Consider the following 16690-nt stretch of genomic DNA (forward strand, 5'->3'; position numbering starts at 1 on the left):
CTCACCACTGTATGTTTGGTAAGTGCCTAGGACACTTACTGGGACATGCTTAATAAATATTTGTTGATTAAATAAAAGCTGCCTTGTTTCAGTCAGCGGGTGACAGTGAATTATTAAAAGGACAATTATGACAGGAAGCAGCAAGGAGAGTGGGGGGCATTTATAAAAGTTATAAATACTCTAGCCTTCAAAATAACATGATAGTCATTAACAGCCTGTTTAAGACTCTTGCTAATGTTTTTATGTAACTATATTCAATTTCACCAATATAAAACTCACCCATTTCTCCTGGAGGTAGAGACAATATTTATCAAAAATTTATTACAAATTTTAATAAACTTTAAGAAGTTTAAGAGCAGTGTTTGAAATGAGTCATATCTAGCTTATATGAACTGAGTCTTATCAGCTTATATTAACTAACAGATTCTAACAACAGTTTCTATTGTTCACTAAAACCAGAACTCCTTTGTAAGATACTATTTGGAATCTTCTGAATGTATGTATTCAGAATCATATGATATTATGAAGCTCAGGAAAAGGCAGATCCATCCTTTCCAAAGAAATGTATCATTACAGTGCTTAAAGTTCTATGTAATGGTTCTGTCTTTAATAGGATCCCATGGCACAGAGCCCTTAGAATGCCTTACACCCAAGTTACACTATTCCTGTTGCAGCCCGTATGTAATGAGACTCAACTCTGTTTCTTCAATTCTAAAATGATTTTTTCACAGTTTAACTGAAGGTGAAATGCAACATACAAAGTAAAGTATTCTACAATTGCTATTGGTCAGTCTAGAAATAGTTGAAATTGCCTAAACAAGTACAAATTTATTTTTCAGAGCAGTCGTATGTAGTATTTTAATTTTTATTGCAGTATAGTTGATTTACAATATTGTGTGAGTTTTAGGTATACAGCATAGTGATTTGGTATTTTCACAGATTATATTCCATTACAGGTTATTACTAGATAATGGTACAGTAATCCCCTGTGCTATACAGTATATCCTTGTTATGTATCTATTATGTATATATTAGTTTGAATCTGACCATCCCATACTCCTAAATTTCTTCCTCCTCCACCCTCTTTCCCTTTGGTAACCACTCTAGTTTGCCTTCTGTATCTGTGACTCTGTTTCTGGTTTGCATATATATCTGCTTATTATTCTTGATAATCTAGCAACTGTAATCTCTCAAAATTTTAGTCAATAAACCATTGAGAAAATATTGATTTGTCTCTGAAATCTTCCATTGATACTCACAAGATCAAGAAAGAACCAGCATCAAAATCTGCATAAAAGGTGTCTATCACTGGCTTGGTAGAAAATCCTGAGATAATAGTGCAGTTATCTTTTAAGAAATGCTGCACTACCACTCTGGATGGCACAGAGACAATAAAGTATAACAACACAGACAATGATTCTGGATATGAAATTTTAGGCATACTTTAGCGAGTGGCTGATGCAATGGTACATAAATCTAAATATCCTAATATATCATCCATCAACTTAAAGCCTAACAAGAATAAATGAAACAAAGTACAGGCCTGCAGCATAACTAAGAGAACATTATAAGACCACAAGCATCAATTACCTATATATAGAGGGGAAAAAAAAAAACCCACCTCTTAATTTCCAATGGAGTCATTTCTCAAGTTCACACCCAAGCCTTTACATAACGTCATATAGAGAGTGGAGCCCAGAAAACATGAGGGAAGAGAGAAGGGAAATGAAGAGCCCAAGATTAAATCATAATCATTCCCACAATGAGGAGGCCCATAAATATTCAGAATCCTGGAGAGATCAGAGCACTGACTACAGGAAAGGGACTTAAAAGTGCCTGAAGACTCTGGAAGGCAGCCTGGAAGGCAATGTTTCTGGGCAGCAGAACGCAAGAGGAAAAACTCCTTCAGAGATTGTGTGAGGGGTAAAAAAGCAAAGGGGGGAAATTTAATATTTTTCAGAACAAGGAAAGCAGAAGAGAAAAAAAAAAAGTAAAGACATAACCACACCCCCACATTGCATTCAAAGAAACCATACTTTGTTACACTGACAGAAGAGGGACCATTTAAACTGTACATTTCAAACCACAGGAAATAACCACCTCTGTCCAAGAAATGCAAGAACAACACAAAGCCACTGCAGGAGCAAACAGAAAACGAGAATCACAGTCATTGATAACTCTCCCTACCCTCACTCATGCCCAACTCCCCTCCGCCCAAAAAAAAAAAAAACATAAAGGAGAAGAAAACTGTAACATAACACCATAAGACAACAAGGACTTTGCAGGTGGCTCAGTAGTAAAAAAAAACAAAAAACAAAAAAATCTTCACCCCCAATGCAGGAGATGCACGTGCGATCCCTGGGTCAGAAAGATCCCCTGTACAAAGAAATGGCAACCCACTCCAGTATCTTTGCTTGGGAAATCCCATGGACAGAGGAGCCTGGAGGGTTACAGTCCATGGGGTTGCAAAGGGTTGGACACTACTTAGCGACCACACACACATTCTAAACTGTTATTAATATATGAATTAAATATCCTCAAACAAAAATCCTGATGATATGAAAACATGGCCTAAATAAGAAACTTCAAAAATAAGACATAAGGGTTGACAAAACTCAGAAAAGAAAAATCGTATAGGAAAATAATTGAATTTCAAACTACCTAAGGAAGAACAGATTCAAATGAGAAGTGAAAAACTAAAGGAAATGGAAAACTAACATGAGAATAAGAGATTAATGAAAGATGAAACAGGGGTGAGAAAGAGTGACCATAATGAAAGATAGGTAAAATAGACCGAACATATACATATCGGACATCCTTAAAAAAAATGAAATAGAAAAAAATATTACACTACAATATAAGAAAAATATCCAGAAATAAGACCTGATTCTGCAAGAGCTTGGAAAACTGACCTGCAATAATGAACTCAGAGAAATATCCCAGTGAAACTTAGATCTTAGGACTTCCCTGCTGGAACACTGATGGAGAATCCACCTGCCAAAGCAGGAGACATAGGTTCAGTCTCTGTCCAGGAAGAGTCCATATGTGGTGGGGCAACTAAGCTCATGGGCCTCAACTACCGAGGCCCACTCACCCTAGAGCCCATGCTCCGCAACAAGAGAAGCCACCACAGTGAGAAGCCTGTGCACCACAACTAGGGAAAACCCACGCACAGCAATAAAGACCCAGCACAAGAAAAAATAAATGAATGAATAAATAAATTTCTTAAAAAACTATTAGAGTTTAAAGATGAAAAAAATCATTCTTAAGGTCTCCAGGCAAAAAAGATTTAAAAAAAATCAAGAGAATTTAATGACCAAACTTCTAAAAAACAACATAAAGCAATACAGTACAGCTGTATCTTTTAAAAACTCAAGGAAATAAAATGCAAACCAATGGAAAAAGTTTTAAGCACGCAAGAACACAGTTACTGTCATTCCCAAGAGCCCTTGATCAATCTACTATATCAAGATTCAGCAAACGTTTTCTGTAAAGGCGTCAAATAACACAGCAACCATTTATAACTATAGGAGATGTCCTAAGACACAGACATAAAGAAGAGAAACGAGACCACCCCATTTTCAATATAAAACAGATCAAGCAGATAAAAAACATAAAGAGGTAATGCAGCTTAAATGACATAATAATGTAGAGCTTATGGGTATTTGTCAAAAGTTGCACCCTGCCAAATACATATTGTTCTATCCACAAAACAGTCCAAAATTGATTATTTAATTTGCAAAACTCTGGTAGCTTTCATAACGTAGAAATGTTATAAACAATACTCTGAACAAAATGCAAAGACACTAAAATTTACTAACAAAAAATCAGAAAGGCTTTCTTTCCATCTGGACATTTAAAAGCCTCATAGTAACTCTTTGGTTAAAGAGAGCTAGAACTACAGAATTTTTAAAAAAAAAGACAAAATGCTATGTCAACAACTTATGGGATGCACTGAAAGCAATGTCTGAGAAAATTCACTCCACTAAACACTTATCAATTAAAAAATCAAAAAGGTTAACACTGAGCTCACAAATCTAAACAAAGAATCACAAAGTACCAAGAATACAAAAACAGAAATGAATGAGGAAGAGAACAAAACATTAGTAGGTCTAATAAACTGAAATCCTGCCGCTTAAAAAAAAAAAAAAGACAATGCACGAGGTATGATTTAGAAGGGGAAAGCAGAAGCACAAATACATAAGAAATCAATGAAACAAGGAATTTTTAATTATAAGAGACTTAGTTTGCAGACTTAAATAAGTCTGGAAACCTATATAAAATGAATCATTTCCTAGGGAAGTACAGATTACCAAAACTGATGCAATTAAAGTTAGAAAGTCTAATCAAGTCAACTTGCATAGAATAAACAAAGTTATCACCCCACAAAAACTCACCAGACTCAGATAGGCACAATCTATGTGAGAAAAATTTTAAAACAAACTTGAAAGACCCAAACATAGATCTGAACAATGGAAAGACATCTCCTGTCCTTGGACAGAATTCATATATAAAGATTTCAGTTCTCCAGTTAGTTTATGAATTTAATGCAATCCAACGAACTTTACAGAACTTCCCTGGTGGCTCAGAATGTAAAGAATCTGCCTGCAATGCAGGAGACCCAGGTTTGATCCCTGGGTCAGGAAGATCCCCTGGAGAAGGGAATGGCTACCAACTCTAGTATTCTTGCCTGAAGAATCCCAAAGACAGAGGAGCCTGGTGGGCTGCAGTCCCCAGGGTCACAAAGAGTCAGACATGACCGAGTGACTAACATTTTAAAGAAATTTTACAGAACTAGACTGAACTGTTTTGTTTGAACTGTCCTAATGTACTACACATTCAAAATGTAATAAACCAACAAATATGGGCAAAACCAAACTGGAATAAAGCAAGCAAATAAACTATTTCAAATGAATAATTTAACCACAGTGAAGGAGAAAAAAAAGAACAAATTCCAATAGTTCTTTTTTCCATATCCTGCAGCCTGAGGGATCTTAGCTTCCTGACCAGAAATCAAACCCGTGCCCCTTGTGGTGGAGCATGAGGTCTTAACCACAGGACCACCAGTCCCTCACCAATAACTTTTTGACTAATCTCTGACTAACAAAACTGAAAAAAAGATTCTAAACTGTTAAGTCTTTTTTTAAATGGTGGTATCACTTAATTTTACAACAACCTAATACATTCTGTTGAGCACCAGGTTTTTCCATGCAGAAAAGCAATACAAAAATGGAAAACTAGAGAACTCTATGGTTTTAAATGGCAATTGCAGGTTTATGTATGAACTCAGGATGAGATGAAGACAGAGAGGGAGGAGGAAAGGGAGGACGGAGTCGGCAGGTGAGTCTAGCCACTTAAAAATGTGTAGCAAGGGTAGTACACATACATATATTTCCTAGCTCTCGCCACTAAGGAGAGCTAGAACCGAAGATTCTAGTAGGAATGAAACCTAGGACCCAGATTCTATCTCCTAAATACTCTCCTCCATTAATCAGAATCAGGGTTCCTTGGATAAAGGGCTAATTTAAAGCTAAAGAAGGGAAAGTAAAAGATGAACCTGGAATAATTGGAGCTGGAAAAGCAAAGAAACACTCAAAGGAGGAGGCAGCATTGTAAAATTTGACAATAACAAAACTCAAACTCCGAACAACAAAGAAACCACTGGCTATAAAGAAACCAATCTGAGCAAAAAATAAGTTAATAAGACATTACAGCTCACTGAATAAGATACTAGGAATATGTAAATCCATAGTCATAAATAAAAAAAAAGTCAGCAAAAAGGAAAAGCTCCTTTAATAATAAATGTAGAAACAACAACCAAATTAGAGCACCACCATTTCACAAATATAGTCATAACTGACTAGCAGATGATAAGCTAGCAGATTAAATATTAAAGAATAGATAATCTACCAAATTTCAAAGACTCTCCCAACAGAATATTAATTGTACAGTGAAAATGAATAACTTTTCAATGGAAAAATTTGGCAGACATTACCTTAAGCAAGTGATCAAAGTTATAAGTAATGAGATTAAAATCAGATGCCTCCATATCTGACACATCTGAGAAGAGACATCACTTTTGAGGTACTCTTGCTAGAAATACACAGCCTCATACCGATGAAATTACCTGCAGGGAAGCAATGAAGACACAGACACAGAGAACAGACTTATGCAATGGAGGAAGGGGGGGAAGGGGAGAGTGGATACATGGAGAGAGTGACATGGAAATATACATCACAGTATATAAAACAGATAGCCAACGGGGATTTGCTGTACGACTCAGGGAACTCAAATGGAGGCTCCGTAACAACCTAGACCGGTAGGACGGGGAGAGAGAAGGGAGGCAGGTTCAAGAGGGAGGGGACATATATACATATATAGTTCATTCATGTTGATGTTTGGTAGAAACCAACACAATACTGTAAATCAATTATCTTTCAATTAAACATAATTACACACACACACACAACTGCAATCTAACCACGAGAAAATATAAGCAAACTCAACCTGAGAAAAATTTTACAAAGTGACTGGCCTGCACTCTTCAAAAAGGTCAAGACCACCAAAGTCAAAGATCGATGAATAATTCCAGGCTAAAAGGATCCTAAAGAGACATCATAACTAAAGGTAACATGTCATCCTGGGTTGGACCCCAGGTGTTTATTTTTTGCTACAGAAGACATTATTAGAACTAGCAAAATATGAATATAGCCTTCAGATTAGACAACAGTATTGATCACACAGACCACAGCCTTGTCTAACTCAATGCAACCAAGCCATGCCGTGTGGGGCCACCCAAGATGGGCAGGTCATGGTGGAGAGGTCTGAGAATGTCGTCCACTGGAGAAGGGAATGGCAAACAACTTCAGTATTCTTGCCTTGAGAACCCCATGAAGAGTATGAAAAGGCAAAATGATAGGATACTGAAAGACGAATTCCCCAGGTTGGTAAGTGCCCAATATGATACTGGAGATCAGTTGAGATATAAGTCCAGAAAGAATGAAGGGATGGAGCCAAAGCAAAAACAATACCCAGCTGTGGATGGGACTGGTGATAGAAGCAAGGTCCAATGCTGTAAAGAGCAATACTGCATAGGAACCTGGAACGTCAGGTCCATGAATCAAGGCAAATTGAAAGTGGTCAAATAGGACATGGAAAGAGTGAACATCGACATTCTAGAAATCAGCGAACGAAGATGGACTGGAATGGGTGGATTTAACTCATGATCATTATATCTACTACTGTGGGCATGAATCCCTTAGAAGAAATGGAGTAGCCATCATGGTCAACAAAAGAGTCCGAAATGCAGTACTTGGATGCAATCTCAAAAACGACAGAATGATCTCTGTTCGGCTCCAAGGCAAAGCCTATGCCCCAACCAGTAATGCTGAGGACGCTGAAGTTGAATGGTTCTATGAAGACCTACAAAGCCTTTTAGAACTAACACCCAAAAGAGACGTCCTTTTCATTATAGGGGACTGGAATGCAAAAGTAGGAAGTCAAGAAACACTGGGGTAACAGGCAAATTTGGCCTTGGAGTATGGAATGAAGCAGGGGAAAGGCTAATAGAGTTTTGCCAAGAGAATGCACTGGTCATAGCAAATACCCTCTTCCAACAACACAAGAGAAGACTCTACACATGGACATCACCAGATGGTCAACACCGAAATCAGATTGATTATATTCTTTGCAGCCAAAGATGGAGAAGGTCTATACAGTCAGCAAAAACAAGACCAGGAGCTGACTGTGACTCAGATCATGAACTCCTTATTACCAAATTCAGACTGAAATTGAAGAAAGTAGGGAAAACCACTAGGCCATTCAGGTATGACCTAAATCAAATCCCTTATGATTATACAGTGGAAGTGAGAAATAGATTTAAGGGAATGGATCTGATAGAGTGCCTGAAGAACTATGGAATGAAGTTCGTGACATTGTACAGGCGACAGGGATCAAGACCATCCCCATGGAAAAGAAATGCAAAAAAGCAAACTGGCTGTCTGGGGAGGCCTTACAAATAGCTGTGAAAAGAAGAGAAGTGAAAAGCAGAGGAGAAAAGGAAAGATACAAGCATCTGAATGCAGAGTTCCAAAGAACAGCAAGGAGAGATAAGAAAGCCTTCCTCAGTGATCAATGCAAAGAAATAGAGGAAAACAACAGAATGGCAAAGACTAGAGATCTCTTGAAGAAAATTAGAGATACCAAGGGAACATTTCATGCAAAGATGGGCTCGATAAAGGAGAGAAATGGTATGGACCTAACAGAAGCAGAAGATATTAAGGAGAGGTGGCAAGAATACACAGAAGAATTGTACAGAAAAGATCTTCATGACCCAGATAATCACGACAGTGTGATCACTCACCTAGAGCCAAACATTCTGGAATGTGAAGTCAAGTGGGCCTTGGAAAGCATCACTACGAACAAAGCTAGTGGAGGTGATGGAATTCCAGCTGAGCTGTTTCAAATCCTGAAAGATGATGCTGTGAAAGCGCTGCACTCAATATGCCAGCAAATTTGGAAAACTCAGCAGTGGCCACAGGACTGGAAAAGGTCAGTTTTCATTCCAATCCCAAAGAAAGGCAATGCCAAAGAATGCTCAAACTACCACACAACTGCACTCATCTCACATGCTAGGAAAGTAATGCTCAAAATTCTCTGAACCAGGCTTCAGCAATACATGAACTGTGAACTTCCAGATGAACTTCCAGATGTTCAAGCTGGTTTTAGAAAAGGCAAAGGAATCAGAGATCAAATTGCCAACATCCACTGGATCATGGAAAAAGCAAGAGAGTTCCAGAAAAACATCTATTTCTGCTTTATTGACTATGCCAAAGCCTTTGACTGTGTGGATCACAATAAACTGTGGAAGATTCTGAAAGAAATGGGACTACCAGACCACCTGACCTGCCTCTTGAGAAACCTATATGCAGGTCAGGAAGCAACAGTTAGAACTGGACATGGAACAACAGACTGGTTCCAAATAGGAAAAGGAGTACGTCAAGGCTGTATATTGTCACCCTGCTTATTGAACTTCTATGCAGAGTACCTCATGAGAAACGCTGGGCTGGAAGAAGCACAAGCCAGAATCAAGATTGCCAGGAGAAATATCAATAACCTCAGATATGCAGATGACACCACCCTTATGGCAGAAAGTGAAGAGGGACTAAAGAGCCTCTAGATGAAAGTGAAAGAGGAGAGAGAAAAACTTGGCTTAAAGCTCAACATTCAGAAAACTAAGATCATGGCATCTGGTCCCATCACTTAGATGGGGAAACAGTGGAAACCGTGTCAGACTTTATTTTAGGGGGCTCCAAAATCACTGCAGATGGTGATTGCAGGCATGAAATTAAAAGACACTTACTCCTTGGAAGGAAAGTTATGACCAACCTAGACAGCATGTTAAAAAGCAAAGAGATTACTTTGCCAACAAAGTTCCATCTAGTCAAGGCTATGGTTTTTCCAGTGGTCACGTATGGATGTGAGAGTTGGACTGTAAAGAAAGCTGAGTGCCGAAGAATTGATGCTTTTGAACTGTGGTGTTGGAGAAGACTCTTGAGAGTCCCTTGGACTGCAAGGAGATCCAACCAGTCCATCCTAAATATCAGTCCTGAGTGTCCACTGGAAGGACTAATGCTGAAACTGAAACTCCAATACTTTGGCCACCTCCTGCAAAGAGCTGACTCACTGGAAAAGACCCTGATGCTGGGAGGGATTGGGCACAGGAGGAGAAGGGGATGACAGAGAATGAGATGGCTGGATGGCATCACCAACTCGACGGACATGAGTTTGGGTAAATTCCGGGAGTTGGTGATGGACAGGGAGGCCTGGCGTGCTGCGGTTCATGGGGTCGCAGAGAGTTGGACACAACTGAGGGACTGAACTGAAATGACTGTAGCAATGGTAATATACTGTTTTGATAACTGTATTGTGGCAACACACATGTACCTGTTCTTACCGACATTTCTGATATTCAGGGTGAAAGGGCAACTCACTCTTAAGTGGTTGAGGAAAAGAAAGTGTTTATATTTATAAACATATTAAAATATTAACAATTAGAATCTGAGAATGGTATATACAATTTCCTTGTACTAGAGTCCTCCAAATGTTCTGTAAGCCTAAAATATCAAAATAAAAAATACTTTTTATTTTCATATTTCTTATAAGAAGACTATGTAACAGAGTATTTATTTAAATAGATACTATATACTTTCATCAATACGGACACTCTAAATGAATAAACACTGTCATTTTATTTGGTATTTTGTTTTTTGCATTTAGTGATAAAGTAACAATGTATCTTATAATCAGTGAACCCTTATATTCAAGGAAATACAATGATTCCAAAGTTTCATAGGCAAATCATGCTTTAAAAGGCACAAACTAATCCTACTGTATTTCTCAGTTCAGAAAAAAGTCAGTATTATCATCATAAAATCACATAAGTACCTTGTGTTGCTAGAATAATCCCACATGGCCACCTCTAGGAAGCTCCGAACCCAGGTCTTAGAAGGCTCTTTCAGAAATTTTTGCTGGTAGATCCCTACTACAAGATCCTCTACTGTGAGAAGTTCTAGATCTTGTCTGATTTCTTCCATTGGTAAATAAAAACAAACATAAAATTAGTGAATTCAGGAACACAGAACATGTACATCAAAATGGAAACACAGATACTAAAATACATTTGAGCAGTGACCCAGTGTAACTTACCTGATGACTTTGCCATATGCTTCAAACACCAGTTGACTCTGGCTCTATCATCAGACTAGAGAAGGGAAAAAATTTTACTTGTATTTTCTTCTATCCTCTGTTACTTGCAATTAATAAGGCCCTTTCAAACTGTGGGAGGGAGGATGGGTAAGGGGAAGGGAAAGGCTGGAGAGTCCATGAAAACTAAATGAGAACGGTTGAAAAAAAAAAAAGGGTAACATATACTAGAAAATACTGCTAATAATAATCAGTTATGTTCATAAAGCATTGTTAATAGACTTTATGAACGGCAAGTGAGATTTGTGTTCATGGTTAGAAATGTTTGATTTTTACTGTTTTATTAATAAAACAGTAAGGTTAAAAGCCAATTCTACTACACTGAACCTGAAAGAATTTACACAAAACAAAGAATAAAATTACATAAAGAAGATCAAGGAATTACTACAAAAATAGTTCTGAATAAATGGTACTCTTGCCTGGAAGTGACAGGTGTACCAACTAGAAATCCGTCCTTCAGGGTAAAAAGATATTGAAGGTATTTCAGAAGGAGGAACTATAAACATGAAATCTACCAAAGGTGAAATATATTCAGTTACTGCAGTCTTCAAAATCCCTCCAATATTAGAGAAATGTAGAAGAAAAGGCATTATACATACCTAATTACATTCAAAGCAACTAAAAATGAACATATTTTAATACACAGTTAAGACATAGGCAAAAGTTCTTTCTCTGGGTATCTTTCATGGCTCTTCTGTTTTCTAAGTAGATGACTTTAAAAGAAATTCTTATGTTGAAATTACCTTGCAGTAGATAGGTGGCCAGTTCCCTGGGTTTGGATGAATGAATCTATAAAGATTTTGTAACACAGTTGCTTGGTCATGCCCAGATTCAAAGTGTGAAATAGGAATCTTGTGACTAGAATCACCTGAAGGAAATAAAAAGGTAGGTAGGAGTTAAAATTTGACCAAGACAAACGTTATGGATTAGGTATAGAAGGATGGGTATAGGAAGGAGTAGTGGATAACTTGTATTTAAGTACTTGTATCAAGTCTGGTTGTGCTCAGGTACTTTACACATTTTATCCCATAATGTTATAAAATAGGTAATATACATATTAGAGAAGAGAGAACTGAGAATCACAGAAGTTAACAATAAATTAACAGCTGGTGAACAGTGGAGTCAGGACTCAAGCCCAGGCTTGTTAAGTGAAAGCAGCAGTGTTTTCACCATTTCTATGCCGCCGTTCATCAATATTTTATTAGAAAGGCTGGAGACTCGATAGTAATGATTGGTTTTTAGAAGGTTGTAAAATGGTATTTCCACTTTCAGTAAAATACAGACAAAGTAATACAACTTCCCACAAAAATTTAAGATATCGAAAACAGCTACAGTAGCAAGGGATTATTAGGTCAAAAGCAAAATAAGCCACAGAGGTGATCAAATGCAAAGAGAGGTGATCAAAATGCAAAGAAGTCAGAGAGGTCAGCCTAATTCTGGAGGCAGTTTTTACCCTGGAGTCATTTGCTAATTCCTTAAGAGGAAGTTGACTGGCTAAGAAGTGTGTTTCAGACAGCTTTGGGGGCCTGGTTTGTGAGACCCCTGGTGTCTAGAAAAAGCAATCATAAATCCTTTCTAGAAGAGAAATATCAACCTCAAACTACCTTAAACCATTTTTTTTTCCAGATAATCTATATGAATAAACCAGGTACACACACATCAAAGAGTGAAAACCAAGACAAAGTTGAAAGACAAAATCGAGTCCAGAAGCTGAAGTTTCTGAACACAGATTTTAAATAATCATGCTTGCTTGGGGCTGGTGCATGGGGATGACCCACAGAGATGTTATGGGGAGGGAGGTGGGAGGGGGGTTCATGTTTGGGAACACATGTAAGAATTAAAGATTTTAAAATTAAATTTAAAAAAATTTAAAAAAAAAAGAAAAAAAAAATAATCATGCTTATTGTTTGATGAGATCAAATTACGAATTTCAACATACAATTGGAAACTATTAAGAAAAAGAATGCTAGGAACTCTCTGGTGGTCTAGTGATGAGGACTCAGCCTTTCACTGCTGGGGCCCTGGCTTCAATCCTTCAAGCAGCGCCGTGTAGCCAATTAAAAAGATAATACAGGGAGAGTTTAAGTTCTGATAATGAAAGACTAAGGAAAAGATGGCACACATCAAACACCTGCTTGAAGGCACTGCAGAGACATAAATGAAGAGAGGAACTGTAAGTCCAAAATCTTAAAATGAAGAAATCCTAGAGAGCTGAATCTGGCATTTGGGTTTGTTGGTTATTTGGGCATTTACCAAACCTAGAAGAGATACAGAGACTGAGAAACTGAGATTTCAACAGACCTAGAGCTAGTAAGAATTTAAAATATTACTCCAGAATTACTTGTGTATATATAAAAATTTATAAATTAAAAAACCACTCAATTGTCTTCTGGCCTCCACTGTTTATGCTGTGAAGCCCATTAGAAACTTTACTGATGATTTCTTTGCATGTGTGCCAAGTTACAGCTACTGTTCAGCACTCAAAAATGACCAGACATATTAAGAGAGCTGAATACGTGACTGAGCATCAAGATAAACAGACTACAAAAATATATCCAAAAAAAGAAGATCCCCATAACAGAGTTAACAAACATAAAGCTTTAAAAAACAAGGCTTCTTATGTTCAAGGAAATAAAATTACTGATAACTTAAACAGAACCATAAAAAAGAACACACGTAGACTCAAAAACTCAAAATACATTCCCCAAACCATTTTAGAATGGCAAAACAGCCTTGATGACAAAATAAAGATTAACCTCAGGTTTAACATGAATGCAAAAACCCTAAAACAAACTACTGGGTTGTCCAAAAAGTTTGGTTTTTCTGTAAAATGGCTCTGGTAGTGCTTAGGTGTCTTTAACTTCATTCAAAACAGTTTTGTTGCATTGTATCGTAACAGTTGTCATATCAGTGTGCATTTTAAAAAGTTTACCAAAGCTGCTGAATTTTTGTGAAGCCATTTTAATATTGAAGATGGAAGGAAAAAAAGCCACATTTTCAGAATAATATGCTTTATTATTTCAAGGTAAAAATGCAACTAAAGTGCAAAGAAAGATTTGTGAAGTATATAGAAAAGGTATTGTGACTGATCAAATATGTCAAAAGTGGTTTGCCTAGTTTCATGGTAGAGATTTCCTGCTGGACAATGCTCCATGGTTGGGCAGACCAGGTGAAGGTGACAGCAATCAAACTGAGGCATTGAGAACAATGAACTTTATTCCACATGGGACATAAGTGACATACTCAAAATATCCAATTCAACCACTGAAAATCAAAGCACTATGGTAACTGCTTTTATTAAATATGTTTGGGCTGCACATAAGGGGGAAAAAAACAACCTTCTTGATCATATTTCTGAATGCAATTCTCTACTTAAAACATAACAAAAACATTTCGTTTTCAGAATAAATTATGATGGGTGATAAAAAGCAGATACAGTACAATAATGTAAGCGGAAGATATCATGGGGCAAGCAAAATGAACCACCACCAACCACATTAAAGGCCAATTTTCATCCAAAGAAGGTGATGGTGTGTACATGGTGGGACTGGAAGGGATGAGCTGCTTCTGGAAAACGAAATGATTCATTCCAATAATTACTACTCCCAATTAGACCAACTGAAAGCAGCACTCAATGAAAAGCATCTGGAATTAGCCAAAAGAAAACATAATCTTCCATCAGGATAACACAAGTTTGCATGTTTCTTTGATGACCAGGCAAAAGCTGTTAAAGCTTGGCTGGGAAGTTCTGATTCATCCACCATACTCACTAGACATTGCACCTTCAAATTCCCATTTATTTTGATCTTTACAAACTTCTTTTAAAGAAAAAAATTCCAATTCCCTGGTGTAAAAGGCACCTGGAACAATTTTTTGTTCTAAAAGGTAAAAAGTTTTGGGAAAATGGAATTATGAAGTTGCTGAAAAATGGTAGAAATTAGTGGGAAAAAAATGGTGAATCACTGCTTAATAAAGCTCTTGGTGAAAATGAAAAACATGTCCCTTATTTTTACTTTTTAAAAACCAAAGGAACTTTTTGATCAACCCATATTAGCAAATCGAATCCAGCAAATTATTTGTTATATAGTGAAAATGCTGGGTTTGTTTGTGGAATGTAAGGTTAGTTTTTAAGATTAGTAAATCACCATATAAACAAAAGACACAAATCATCTGATATCCAGAAAGAGTATTCATTAAAATATGCAACTGATACCTCTAGTGAAACTGGGAACAAAAGGGAACTTCTTTATCCTGATAAAGAGTATATACCAAAACTAAAAGACAGAGAAAAACTACAGCAAACAGAATACTCACTGGTGAAAGATTAGAATCTTCACAGCCAGCACACTAGGACAAACAGGTTTTAGATGTTTTAAATAAAAGATACAGATTAGAAGAGGTCATTTCACAAATATAAGGAACTTTCTAAAAACCTCAGAGTTTAGCAAAGGTGGGATAAAACCAAAACAAAAAATAAACAAGTAGAAAATATAATTTTGATTCAATTTAAAAAATACTAAAGAGAATAATTTTTAAATAAAATTAATTTTATTGCTGAGAAAAAATATAATTGAGATCTATTACATATAATTAGCAAGAAAAATGATAAGCTATAGCTAATAAGATAAAGATTATAGAGAAAATTAAGACTTTATTATAAAGAACTACACATTTAAAAAATAAGAGTAGCTCTATATTAAAACATTTCTAACTGGGGAATTTTTGCAGAAACTAACGCCAGTGGCATTAATATGTCTCTGGTCAAAAATGTGTAAACATAAAGAACATCATGAAGCTGTCAGTTCTTTTCAAAATGATTCAAAGATTTAAATATACTCAAAATAGAACTGCCTTATGACCCAGCAATCCCACTGCTGGGCATACACACCGAGGAAACCAGAATTGAAAGAGACACGTGTACCCCAATGTTCATTGCAGCACTGTTTATAATAGCCAGGACATGGAAACAACCTAGATGTCCATCAGCAGATGAATGGATAAGAAAGCTGTGGTACATATACACAATGGAATATTACTCAGCCATTAAAAAGAATACATTTGAATCAGTTCTGTTGAGATGGATGAAACTGGAGCCGTATACAGAGTGAAGTAAGCCAGAAAGAAAAACACCAATACAGTATACTAACACATATATATGGAATTTAGAAAGATGATGATGATGACCCTGTATGCAAGACAGCAAAAGAGACACAGATGTGTAGAGGGGACTTCTGGGCTCTGAGGGAGAGGGAGAGGGTGGGATGATTTGGGAGAATGGCATTGAAACATGTATACTATCATGTAAGAAACGCATCGCCAGTCTATGTTCGATGCAGGATGCTTGAAAAAAAAAAAAAGAAAAAACTATATTTCCCATAGCTTATAAGAATTTATAATATTACACGATGATTTTTAATATTCGTGTTACAATGGGAATGTAATTGAATACCAAGATTCATGTATCAAATTAATAACTAAAATAGGTTATAATTAATACTGGGCTATTTTACTTTAGAATGTTATTCTAAACAGTTATGGAGATTGTGAGTAGTTAATTAATAATTTGGTTGATGTCTCCTGTAGGCCAGAAATAGATATTTCTTATCATCTGCTTCATACGTTGTTTTTCACTCATGAGGTATGCCAAACACTTGTGAAAATACTGTATTTTCCTTGCAAAAAAAAAAAAGTAATAAATACACTCAAAATACTGAGATTAGTTTCTCTGCACAGAGGACAAGAAGGCAAAGTAAAAGGACCTGAGTTCACCTCCTCTTGCTAAGAGTGGGACATGACTGAGCGACTTCACTTTCATGCTTTGGAGAAGGAAATGGCAACCCATTCCAGTGTTCTTGCCTGGAGAATCCCAGGGACGGGGGAGCCTGGCGGGCTGCCGTCTATGGGGTCGCACAGAGTTGGACACGAC

At 36.9% G+C, this 16690-nt stretch overlaps 1 protein-coding gene across 2 annotated transcripts in view; it reads right to left on the minus strand.

Annotated features, from left to right (window-relative positions):
• The window catches only part of MAEL (maelstrom spermatogenic transposon silencer), a 53775-nt gene that overhangs the window by 17689 nt on the left and 19396 nt on the right, over positions 1-16690 (minus strand). For both annotated transcript variants that reach the window (XM_068966016.1, XM_068966015.1), the window contains 3 exons: positions 11508-11632; positions 10708-10762; positions 10447-10588 (listed from right to left, as the gene is read on the minus strand). In XM_068966016.1, the coding sequence (XP_068822117.1) occupies positions 10447-10588; positions 10708-10762; positions 11508-11632 (322 nt within the window). The remainder of the gene's footprint in view (positions 1-10446; positions 10589-10707; positions 10763-11507; positions 11633-16690) is intronic.

The sequence above is a fragment of the Capricornis sumatraensis genome, chromosome 2 (genome assembly GCF_032405125.1).
Source record: "Capricornis sumatraensis isolate serow.1 chromosome 2, serow.2, whole genome shotgun sequence".
Lineage (NCBI taxonomy): Eukaryota > Metazoa > Chordata > Mammalia > Artiodactyla > Bovidae > Capricornis > Capricornis sumatraensis.